At 45.6% G+C, this 13,003-nt stretch overlaps 1 protein-coding gene across 3 annotated transcripts in view; it reads right to left on the bottom strand.

Annotated features, from left to right (window-relative positions):
- The window catches only part of smarcc1a (SWI/SNF related, matrix associated, actin dependent regulator of chromatin, subfamily c, member 1a), a 196,300-nt gene that overhangs the window by 66,787 nt on the left and 116,510 nt on the right, over nt 1–13,003 (bottom strand). For 2 of the 3 annotated variants that reach the window (XM_067979058.1, XM_067979073.1), the window contains exons 22-23: nt 8,528–8,589; nt 6,954–7,080 (exon numbers count right to left, since the gene is read on the bottom strand). In XM_067979058.1, the coding sequence (XP_067835159.1) occupies nt 6,954–7,080; nt 8,528–8,589 (189 nt within the window). The remainder of the gene's footprint in view (nt 1–6,953; nt 7,081–8,527; nt 8,590–13,003) is intronic. The other variant, XM_067979066.1, reaches the window with a different exon arrangement.

Genomic DNA, 13,003 nt, shown 5'->3' with positions numbered 1-13,003 from the left:
TCAAAACTGGGCATCCATGAGGCGCTGTGGGCCATCAGCAGCAGCAGAATTGTATTCCAGCACAATCTGTAACCTCATGGCCCGGCATATTCCTCACTCTACCATTACCAACAAGCCAGGGGATCAACCCTGGTTCAATGAGGAGTGTAGAAGAGCATGCCAGGAGCAGCACCAGGCGTACCTAAAAATGAGGTGCCAACCTGGTGAAGCTACAACTCAGGACTACATGCATGCTAAACAGCGGAAGCAACATGCTATAGACAGAGCTAAGCGATTCCACAACCAACGGATCAGATCAAAGCTCTGCAGTCCTGCCACATCCAGTCGTGAATGGTGGTGGACAATTAAACAACTAACGGGAGGAGGAGGCTCTGCAAACATCCCCATTCTCAATGATGGCGGAGTCCAGCACGTGGGTGCAAAAGACAAGGCTGAAGCGTTTGCAACCATCTTCAGCCAGAAGTGCCGAGTGGATGATCCATCTCAGCCTCCTCCCGATATCCCCACCATCACGGAAGCCAGTCTTCGGCCAATTCGATTCACTCCACGCGATATCAAGAAACGGCTGAGTGCACTGGATACAGCAAAGGCTATGGGCCCCGACAACATCCCAGCTGCAGTGCTGAAGACTTGTGCTCCAGAACTAGCTGCGCCTCTAGCCAAGCTGTTCCAGTACAGCTACAACACTGGCATCTACCCGACAATGTGGAAAATTGCCCAGGGATGTCCTGTCCACAAAAAGCAGGACAAATCCAATCCGGCCAATTACCACCCCATCAGTCCACTCTCAATCATCAGCAAAGTGATGGAAGGTGTCGTCGACAGTGCTATCAAGCAGCACTTACTCACCAATAATCTGCTCACCGATGCTCAGTTTGGGTTCCGCCAGGACCATTCGGCTCCAGACCTCATTACAGCCTTGGTCCAAACATGGACAAAAGAGCTGAATTCCAGAGGTGAGGTGAGAGTGACTGCCCTTGACATCAAGGCAGCATTTGACCGAGTGTGGCACCAAGGAGCTCTAGTAAAATTGAAGTCAATGGGAATCAGGGGGAAAACTCTCCAGTGGCTGGAGTCATACCGAGCACAAAGGAAGATGGTAGTGGTTGTTGGAGGCCAATCATCTCAGCCCCAGGGCATTGCTGCAGGAGTTCCTCAGGGCATTGTCCTTGGCCCAACCATCTTCAGCTGCTTCATCAATGACCTTCCCTCCATCATAAGGTCAGAAATGGGGATGTTCGCTGATGACTGCACAGTGTTCAGTTCCATTCGCAACCCCTCAGATAATGATGCAGTCCGAGCCCGCATGCAGCAAGACCTGGACAACATCCAGGCTTGGGCTCATAAGTGGCAAGTAACATTCGCGCCAGATAAGTGCCAGGCAATGACCATCTCCAACAAGAGTCTAACCACCTCCCCATGACATTCAACAGCATTACCATCGCCGAATCCCCCACCATCAACATCCTGGGGGTCACCATTGACCAGAAACTTAACTGGACCAGCCATATAAATACTGTGGCAACGAGAGCAAGTCAGAGGCTGGGTATTCTGCGGCGAGTGACTCACCTCCCGACTCCCCAAAGCCTTTCCATCATCTACAAGGCACAAGTCAGGAGTGTGATGGAATACTCTCCACTTGCCTGGATGAGTGCAGCTCCAACAACACTCAAGAAGCTCGACACCATCCAAGATAAAGCAGCCCGCTTGATTGGCACCCCATCCACCACCCTAAACATTCACTCCCTTCACCACTGGCGCACAGTGGCTGCAGTGTGTACCATCCACAGGATGCACTGCAGCAACTCGCCAAGGCTTCTTCGACAGCACCTCCCAAACCCACGACCTCTACCACCTAGAAGGACAAGAGCAGCAGGCGCATGGGAACAACACCACCTGCACGTTCCCCTCCAAGTCACACACCATCCCGACTTGGAAATATATCGCCGTTCCTTCATTGTCGCTGGGTCAAAATCCTGGAACTCCCTTCCTAACAGCACTGTGGGAGAACCGTCACCACACGGACTGCAGCGGTTCAAGAAGGCGGCTCACCACCACCTTCTCAAGGGCAATTAGGGATGGGCAATAAAGGCTGGCCTCGCCAGCGACGTCCACATCCCGTGAACGAACAAAAAAAGAGGGTAGATTAAGGACAATGCAGTTGATGTGGTGTATATGAATTTTCAAAAGGTGTTTGATACAGTGCCGCACTGTGTGTTTATCATCAAGATTGCGACCCATGGAATAAAAAAAAGGGACAGTAGCAACATGGATATGGAATTAGCTACGGGACAGGAAACAGAGTAGTGGTGAACACTTGTTTTTTGGACTGGAGGAAGGTATATAGTGGTGATCCCCAGGGGTCAGTGCTGGGACCACTGTTTTTCTCGATATATATTAATGACTTGGACTTGGGTGTACAGGGCACAATTTCAAAATATGCAGATGACACTAAACTTGGAAGTGTAGTGAACAGTGAGGAGGATAGTAATAGACTTCAAGAGGACATAGACAGGCTGGTGGCTTGGGCGGACACATGGCACATGAAATTTAACGCAGAAAAATATGAAGTGATACATTTCCGTAGGAAGAACGAGGAGAGACAATATAAACTAGAGGGCACAATTCTAAAAGGAGTACAGAAACAGAGATCTGGGGGTATATGTGCACAAATCGTTGAAGGGGGCAGGGCTGGTTGAGAAAGCGGTTGAAAAAGCATACGTGATCCTGGGCTTTATAAATAGAGGCATGGAGCACAAAAGTATGGAAGTCATGATGAACCTTTGGAGACCAACTGCCCATGAGGGAACTGTCTGGATGTGAGTGGGAAGAAATGCAAGTAATGGGCATTTTTTGAATGCTGTCCAGCCTAGTTGTGGCCACATAGCACCACCAGCAAATTAAAAAAACTGACAAACTTGGGTGAAATGATCACAGGTCATAGTCAGCAACAAGTTTTTACTCAAATCAGTTTGTTACCATCATGTTATAGGGGCCCAAACAAGACTCGGATATACAAAGAGCTGCTGTTGGGTTTCAGGCTGATTTTGTTGGGTGGGGTGGGAGAAGGGAGGCAGCTCATGAAATACAATTTCACAAACATGCACCACAGAATCGGATTGACCTCAGAAGTTTGCCAGCTGCAGACCACCTTGGCAGTCTTTCCAATTAAGGGGAGTCTCCAGTACGAATAATACAACCTTCATGCCTTTGGCAGCGTCCCAGATCTGCCAAAGGCAGCACAAAACTCCTCTTCTATGGGCCTCTGCTGGAATTGGTACACACTTCATAAAAAGTTTTCAAACTGCATCCAACTACCATTCCACCGGAGTCCGAATGACAATGTAAAAACACTATAGAATAGCCTAGGTACCCTTCAGCCAAACCAGATGTACAAAAGTAACTGAACAGATTGGCAGATTTCATTAACCATTGCCAGCAGTTTAAATGCGGTCAAGACAGCAACCGCCCCCCACCCCGCCACCCTCCCTCTTCATTCAAACTGCGTTTAGCCGAAAGCAACGGTGTAAAAACAGCAATCAATCTGGGGAGAAGCTCAATTTCTTCAGCGAACACATGCATTATTCAGCACCACTACTGGAACAAAATGAAAAGCACCTATTCAAGAGGAAAAATCGCCTCCGAAACATAGCCGCACTTGACAATCTCATTATCTGCCTAACCCCATCATAACAAAGCTTCTTCAACCGTGTAAACCACTTAGAATGGAACGAAGCCACTGCTCAATGCTTCTATGACGTTACAGTCACCACAGTGAAGGAGAAAACAGCTGAAATTTTGCCATTCAAGAAAAAAAAATGCACCAATCTGTGCAGTAACGAGAAAACTTAAATAACATTACAAGTCACCGTGAGCGAAACACAAGCCACGATATGACAGCACCATTGCAGTATCACTGGCCAGTCTCCCCGCTATATTCCAGAGCAGGTGGCTGTCATAAGGCTGTAAAAGTCAAAAAAAATGTGCACTATTACAGGACACTAACTGAGGCGTTTAAACGGGACTATTGAAGTAACGTAACACTACAATATCCTGCAGTAGACGCAACCTTATTTTGCCCTTTTACCCCCAAATTTTCCCTTCCTCCCTCTGAAGGTAATGACTCTTCAGGATACAGCTGTGTAGTGGTTATTGGCTCTGAACTACCAACCTGGAGCTTGTGAGTTCCAATCCCACTTCAGCATATGGTGAAATTGAACTCAATAAATCTGGTAATTTGCAGCTGAGAAAATGATCAAAGTCGTCAGACTGTTACATAAACCCAGCCAATTCACTAACATCCTTCTGGGAAAGGAACTTGCTCACTCTACCCAGCCATGTGACTCCAAATGTAAACCAAGTGGTTAATCCTGAATGCCCTCTGAAGTGGTCTACAATCAGTACTTAAGAAAGCCCACCACCACCTTCTCCGGGCAATCGGGGATGGGCAAAAAATGCAGCCTTGCCAACACCACCCATATCCCAACAACAAAAACTCTGGCCGAGTGTTCTGAAGCTCGAATGCCTTACCCATACATGCAAACCAGGGCGAGCACTGGTCAGTCATGCCACTAATTGAGAACTCACAGCCAAGTTGAATCCCAAGAGATACATGTACACTTCAGCCTTCCCTCATCTGTCGTTTATTGCTGCTCAAGAGTAGCTCAGGAGGTAACATTGTGTGTAACTGCCCTCCAATAACTTTATTCCCATTCATACCACAGAAGACACAGAAGAGAAACTACAGATGAAAAAAAATCTGCATATATTCAGCACCTTAACACACTGCTGAACGATCTCGGTCTATCACTAAAAGGGGAGAAACATCTGAGGCAAGATCAAACCAGCAGTTTTGAAAACAATAGTGAAGAACTGAGGTGACCCAATATGTGCACTATCGATCATCCTTTAGCACGTTTATGATTATGTGGCACTTCAGTGGTATCCAGTTCTTTAATTGCAAACCAAGATGAAAACAGTGGATTAACAGTAGTCTTTCATTGCAGATTCAAATACTACTCTGCCAGATTGAATTGCAAAATGAAAGAGCAGACGTTTATGTTAGAGGACACACAGATCTCTCCACCTTCCCTTTGCTAACTAAAAGTGGAATCTTGTCAGCTTAGGTCACATCACTTAGCAAGAATGATCTTTCTCTGCGCGCATTCAACTCGGCAAAAAATATCTGTCCTGATCAGCTAGAGTTCCGCCAGCTTGTCGGAACAAACTCAACAATAGGGGAGTTTGTTCCACCACTCATCTTCTCCCCTCAGTTTTCTCTCATCGCTCTTGAAGGAGCCAACTCCAATATGTTCTTGGGATGCGGCCGACACTGACACCAGTATTTATTGCACATCCCTTGTTGCCCTGAAGGCACTAAGAGTCAACCTTGTAGTATGAGGCCAGAGTCACGTGTAGGGCCAGACCACCCACAGGTGCCAGGTTCTCTTTCCTGAAAGTCAACAGTGAACCAGTTGGGTTTTTATAACAATCCGACAGCTTCACGGTTATTTTCTGATGCCAGCCCGCAAATTTCCAGATTTCTTGAAGTCAAAATTTTGATTTGAACACTTGAGCTTGGAGTTGCTAATCATGTACCAGAACCACAAGGCTACTGTGCCCTTCTCTTGCTGGGGGACAACTTCAGGGGTACCTTGTCCATATGGCCACTGTCCACGAGTCTAAATAGCGAAGGCCAGCCTTTTTTTTTATTCGTTGATGGGATGTGGGCGTCGCTGGCGAAGCCAACATTTATTGCTCATCCCTAATTGCCCTTGAGAAGGCGGTGGTGAGCCGCCTTCTTGAACCGCTGCAGTCCATGTGGTGAAGGTTCTCCCACAGTGCTGTTAGGTAGGGAGTTCCAGGATTTTGACCCAGCGACGATGAAGGAACGGCAATATATTTCCAAGTCAGGATGGTGTATGACTTGGAGGGGAATGTGCAGTTGGTGTTGTTCCCATGTGCCCATTCAAACATGTAGGACATGATGGCTACACCCAATCCAATCATAACCAGATGCCCACAGAAACAATCATTGCACAGAGGCCAAAAGCAGGAACCCCAGCTGCTTGGCCATCCCCTCCGCCCCCCCCAAGCCCAGGGGAAGGAGGAGTTGCAGTACACTCACTGCTGTTCTGACTGAGATCAACAAACTCCACACAGCTGAGAAATCAAACCTGGGGCCTTTCTGGTCTATTTGGTTGAATACATGAAAAGACAACATATTTACCCAGTAGGACAGACACTCCATGAACTCCCACACCCAGCCCCAGCAGTTACTTTCTATTTGTGCACATCAAGTTCCTTGGACTATCTGCTTCAGCTTTTTGAGCATCACAGGCCTGCAGGATTTTAAAATGCTCCCTGATGGGTTGATTTAGGCCAGGGATTTCCAAACACGGAGCTGGAAGCCAGATACTCACCTGGAAGGTCAAAGGCAGCAGGTGCATGGGAACATCACCACCTCCAAGGTACACACCATCCAGACTTGGACATATACTGCCGTTCCTTCATTGTCGCAGGGTTAAAATCCTGGAACTTCTTACCTAACTGCACTGTGGGAGCACCTTCACGACATGGACTGCAGAGCTACCAGCGGTGAGCAGAGCAGGTGTCACAATAGACCAGACTGAGTGGCAGAAGATAAGAGGTTAGTGGGCCAGACAAGGCTATGCCAGTAAAGGGCCATGCCAGCTGAAATTGGAGCTGGATTTTTACAACACATGGGAGTTTATTTTTTTTTATTTTTAATTGTCAGTGGGAAACTGTGCAAATGGTATTACTAACACTCAAGTCATCCTGAAATTTTTAGACGTATTTTTAAATGCTTGAGTCTTAAGAAAATTTGAAATCTAGTCTTCATCCACAGCCCACTCACTTGATGCGGCACATGAACCCTGTTTGACATCCATTTCAAAGTTTCTCACCGTATGAAAGGCACTTCTTGCGCCTACCTGGCTTAACATCCATGCTAGCCGTTTCGCCTTCCATGGGTTTCTCTGACACCAACTCCTTCGGAGAAGGGGCTTGCATCTTCTCTGTACTCTCAGAAGCTGCTTCGGTCTCTTCTTTGTTTTCCACCTGGTAAAAGGCAAACACGTCTGTTCAATACACAACTCCCTTATAAGATTTCCTTGTATGCTTTGGGAGGATGATGGTGTGGTCAACCATGTCAAAGGCTGTAGAGCGGTCGAGAAGGACAAGGATGAACAATGCACCATGGCTACGGTCACAAATTTAAGAGAGCTGGAGAAACTTTTTTTTTTAATATACAGATGGTTGTGAGGCTGTGGAATGCACTACTGGAGTTGGTGATTGAAGCAGAGACCACATCAACATTTAAGAATAGGTTAGTTTAGTGGTTGAAGGAAATGGGGATAAAGGGATATGGGAAACACATGGGATTAGGACTACTGCTTGTGTGAAGGATATACACCAAAATGGACTGATTAGGCTTAATGGCCTGATTCTATGTTGTAGTTTGTACATAATTCTACTTTGGGATTCATCACACAATGAGCTGTTCTTGCCTAGGTTAGGCAACTTGCTCGCAGGCCTGTGTCACTGTTTTCTGCATTTAGATAGCGCCGTTAACATAGTAAAAAGTCCCAAGGCTCTCAGGTGGACGTAAAAGATTCCACGGCACTATTTCGAAGAGCAGGAGAACTGTCCCGCTGTCCTGGCCAATATTTATCCCTCAACCATCACTAAAACAGATTATCCGGTCATTATCAAATTGCTGTTTGTGGGAGCTTGCTGTGCGCAAATCGGCAGCCACGTTTCCTACGTTACAACAGTGACTACACTTCAAAAATACTTCATTGGCTGTAAAGCACTTTGGGCCGCCCTCAGGTCATGAAAAGTGCTACATAAATGCAAGTCTTTCTTTTTCTTTTAATGGCTTTTGCGGAGCACCTCCACCACACAACAGCACAGGAGCTTGGAAGGACATTAATCGCTTGCAAAGAAAATCTGCTGATCCATACCCTCTGCGAAATGTTCAATCAGCCTCCTTGTCACTTTGACTCCAGTCATAACACTCGTCTTCAGGACAGAAGTTTGTGGGTTAAAGCCTTGAGTGCATAATCCAGGCTGACGCTCATGCAGGACTAAACGAGCGCCGCATTGCATTGCCTGAGGAGCATTTCTTCGGATGAGGCTTCACACCAAGGTCTCATTTGCCTGCTTAGGTGGATGTTCGAAGATCCAGTGGCATTGGGACAAGGAATTCTCTCAGTTTCCTGGCCAACAACCCTCCCTCAACCAATACCACCAAAAACAGATTAACTGGTCATTTATTTCATGGCTGTTCATGTATCATTGCTTGGGTAAGAATGGATTCATAACAGTAACTGCTTTCAAAAATACTTCACTATCAAGTACTTTCAGATGTTTTGTCACTATAAAAGGTGCGATACAAACTTGCCTTTCCTTCAGCATACAGTATTGAGCAGAGCACTGGAATTGCACATCATCTTGCCACTCCCCCCATCTGTGTGCAGCCGCCCCAGACCATGATTTCACTCACTTTTTCTGGTTCTTGCCCTTCAGATTCCTGAGTTTCCATTTTTTCCTCTTCAACATCTGCTGCTTAAAAAAAATTAAAACATTTCAGTGTACGGCACAATAATTGCTGTGTTTCCATATACTGACTACATTCCCCTAACTTAGATAGAAGAAAGCACCCAAGAGCAACACTTTTCCTCTCTTAGAAAAGCAACGTTGGAATAGCTGTAATCCATTTAACCCTTTCAATCATTTCCTGAAGGCACATGGGTACCGGCATGAACCTAGATAGTAAGCAATGGCATGCCATTAGACCATGTAGGCCATTACAACCAATATCCAGAATTGCAAACTTTCAGCAAGGGTCAGTGCATAATCCGGAACAAAAAGCCTGGTTGACTTTCCTCCTTCCTGGCCCATTGGTGGGGCAGCCAATGTTGCTCTCCTGTTAACAGCACAGATCAAGGATCAAAGCTGTGACCTTAAGGTCTGTATAGTTTAGTCCCAGAGTGTAAAAAAGGATAGGTAACTTCGCTCAATTTGTGCTTATATTGGTTACGTGTTGGTCAGTTCAGTTTGAATTTGCACCTTGAGATTTGGAAAGAGCTGTTAATGCTGTTGTCTCACTAGTGGATAAATTCTAAACGTGAACACCAAGCTATGTCAGTATCAGCAACTTGAGAATTATGGAAATTGAGGACATGAATTTAAACTTGATATGTGGGGCCCCAGGCTCCATGGTGCTCACCTGTGTGGCCCAAGATGATTGGCTTAGTCCACACTATGGAGTGCCTTCACTCACTAACCCAACAGGCAAGGTGAAATAAAGTAACGTATAGTACTTAAAAGTTACAGGCACAGTTGTGTAGTGGTTATGGTGCTGGACTAGACGATCACTAGTTCAAATCTGACCACAGTACATAGTGAAACTGAAGTCAATAGATGAGAGAATTTATGGGTTGGCACCAGAAAAAGTGACTACAAAGTTGCTGGATTATAATAACACAACTGGTTCACTAAGGCCTTTCAAGAAAGGAAACCTGTGACCTGGTCTTACCAACAGACATTGTAGACTGGGTGCTTGAGTTAATGCCTTCTGAAGTAGCTGAGCAAATTAATCACTACTTGGGCAGTATTTGAAACACACTCAAGGCAAATTTCAGCATTATTGCTGCTCCAGCTGCTTTTGTACATGGTTTAATCCACCTCCCTCCACCCAACCACCTACATCAGGATTTAAGCCCAATCTAGACCGATACTCCAGTGCAGCACTGAGGAAGTGCTGAATTGCCATAAGTGGTGTCTTTCAGGTGAAAGTTTAATAAAAAAAAGGCCCCGCCTACCTGTTCAGGTGTGTGCTAAAGATTTCATAGGACTATTCGAATAGCAACAGAGAGTTGTCCTACCAACCTCTTCAACATTCCTCAACCAAAAAAACTACATTAACGGTGCTATATAAAAGCAAGCGACTGTTCTCGTCGTTAACCGGTCATTTATTTTATTTCAGTTTGTGTGTTACCACTGGTGGAGAACGTCTGCTGTATTTGGGTACAGTCTCAATAGATCTACGTTACTATGTTTCACACCCTCACTCACATCCCATCGCCCAGTCTTCGCCAAGTTCTACGAGCTCATGTCCCAAATTCAATAATACCCCCTCCCGTGACTTTAGCCCACACTAGCTCAGCAATCACCCAAAATCAGACATCCGTTCACTCATTTAATACTGACTCATTTCCCTGCTCCCTTCATTCCGCCATCCGCAACTGTATCCAGACACCATCCTCCAGCCTTCTGGAACAGTCTCTGCCAACACCTCTACCTTGTCACATCCCATCCCTCAAAAGACATCTTAAAACACCTTCCCTCACGAGACATTAAACCAAGGCCCCTTCTGCCCGCTTAGCTCAGGATCTAAAAGATCCCATGGCACTATTCAAAGAAGAGCAGGCTAGTTTTCACACTGTCCTGGCCAATATTTATCCCTCAACCAACATCACTAAAACAGATCATTTGGTCATCATCTCATTGCTGCTTGTGGGACTTCGCTATGTGCAAATTAGCTGCAACAGCGATTACGCTTCAAAAAGTACTTCACTGGCTGTAAAGCGCTTTGAGACGTACTGAGGTTGTGAAAGGTGCAATATAAATGCAAGTTCTTTCTTGTCTTTGTCGTGCTTTCCCACCACTCATCACCCCTGTTCTTCCTTTGTCTCCTGTTGCTCTTACCAACCTGAATGTGACTGGACATAACTCCATGTGAGGAGCACATGAAAAATACAAGTTGATGTTTTGATATGAAGAATGCTGTAAGAATGCCAATTTTCTCTTCTGCCCGAGTCACTGAATGCAGGCTATTGTAGTCCAGCACTCAAAAACAAACCACAATGTCAAAATCTTCAATCTCAAGAATGCACACACACCATCATGCATCAATGATGCAATAAACTTCTTTTCATCACCCTTACTGCTGCATACATATAAACATGAAAAAAATAGGGCAGGAGTAGGCCATACGACCCCTCAAGCCTACCCCGCCATGTTGCCACTCGACGCAACACACTATAAGCGGTCAGGCTCTCCATTTTGGCCTCGGGAGATTGCATACAATCTTGCCATCAGCTTGGCCAAATAATAGCCTTCTCACCTCAGTGACCAGGTTTTAGGTTGCACCTCACTCCAGGTTATTAGTGGGTAAGCTGGCATGACGAGAATGTTACTGCAAGTCAGGCAGGTATGGGGACCCAGAATGCAGTGATGGAGCAGCCTCAGCCTTTGACCTTGTCCAACAAGTACAAGATACTTGCTCCTTGTATGGACAAGATCAAATACTGCACGGAGGATGGGCAAACTGACCACAGCACCATGGTACAGGAGGCCATTCAAGTGGGAGGGAGCAAAAAGGAACGTAGTAGTGGGTAGTATCGTCGGGGGATAGATACTGTTCTCTGCAGTCGCGATCGAGAGTGCCGAAGGCTGTGTTGGCTGCCCAGTACCAGGGTTAAGGACATCTCGCGGCTAGAAAAGAACTTGAAGCAGGAGGGGGAGGATCTAGTTGTCGTGGTCCACGTAGGAACCAACGCCATTGGTAGAACCAGGAATGAGGTTCTGCTGAGGGAGTTTAAAGAGCTAACGACCAAATTAAAAAGCAGAACCTCAAAAAGTAATAATCTCTGGATTACTACCGGAACCATGGGCAAATTGGTATAGGGTCAAACAGATTAGATGGTTAAATGCATGGCTGAAAGAGTGGTGTGGGAAGCAGGGGTTTCAATTCGTGGGGTACTGGCACCCTACTGGGGAAAGAGAGCTGTTCTGTTGTGGTAGGTTCTACTTAAATCAGGCTGGGACAAGTGTCCTGGCGAATCGAATAACCAGGGCAGTAGATAGGGCTTTAAACTAATCAGGCGGGAAGGAGGTGGGGGGGGCGGGGGAAGGTAGAGCAGAGTAGCGATTTTGGTAAAAAGTAGCAGAGGGTGTCAGGAAGGGACAAAGTGTTTAACAACAACATTAGTGACAGAAGTCACATCAGGGGAAAAAAGTGACAAGTTAAAAAGGTGCTGTATCTGAATACACAAAATATTCGTAACAAGATAGATGAATTAATGATGCAAATCGAGGTAAGTGGGTTTGATCTAGTAGCCATTATTGAGAGGTGGTTGCAGGGTGACCAAGGTTGGGAAATAAATATTCCAGGGTACTTCAATTTCAGAAAAGATAGGCAAAAATGGAACAGGGCGGGGGGAGCCTTGATAGTAAAGGATGAGATAAAAGCAGTAGTGAGAAAGGATCTTCGTTCAGAAAATAAGGATGTAGAATCATTACAGGTGGAGCTAAGAAATACCATGGGGCAGAAAACACTGGTGCAAGTAGTTTACAGGCCCCCTAACAATATTTGTCCTGTTGGACAGAGTATAAATCAGAAAATTAGAGCAGCATGTAAAAAGGGTAATGCAATAATCATGGGGGCCTTTAATCTTCATATAGATTCGGCAAACCAAATCGGCAAAAGTAGTTTGGAGGATGAGTTCATGGAATGCATCTCAGATAGTTTTCTAGAACAATATTTCGAGGAACTAATTAGGGAACAGGTTATTTTAGATAAAAACAGAAAATGCTGGAAAAGATCAGCAAGTTAGGCAGCATCTGTGGAGAAAGAAACAGTTAACATTTCAGGTTGAAGAGCTTTCGCAGATCTGGAAGATGTTAAAAGAGTTAAAGTTTTTGAGCAAGTACAGAACCAGTGAAAGGCGGGGTGGGAGAGGAGAGGAAAGAACAAAAGGGAATGTCCGTGGTAGGGTAGAGGGCAAGAATGATTAAATGTCAAAAGGGATGATTGTGCAAGACAAGGTGGTAATAGGACAGGTAAAGAAAAAAAGATTGATCAGGAGTAGCTGTAAATGGCAGCAGCAAAACCATTACCAGCACTAACTGACCGAAAAAAATGGGAGCAGTTTTTATCATCTGAAGTTATTGAAATCAATGTTGAGTCGGGAAG

The sequence above is a fragment of the Heptranchias perlo genome, chromosome 3 (assembly GCF_035084215.1).
Source record: "Heptranchias perlo isolate sHepPer1 chromosome 3, sHepPer1.hap1, whole genome shotgun sequence".
Classification (NCBI taxonomy): Eukaryota; Metazoa; Chordata; class Chondrichthyes; order Hexanchiformes; family Hexanchidae; genus Heptranchias; species Heptranchias perlo.
Note: the sequence above shows the minus strand (reverse complement) of the source record. Positions and strands in the feature narration are given on the sequence as shown.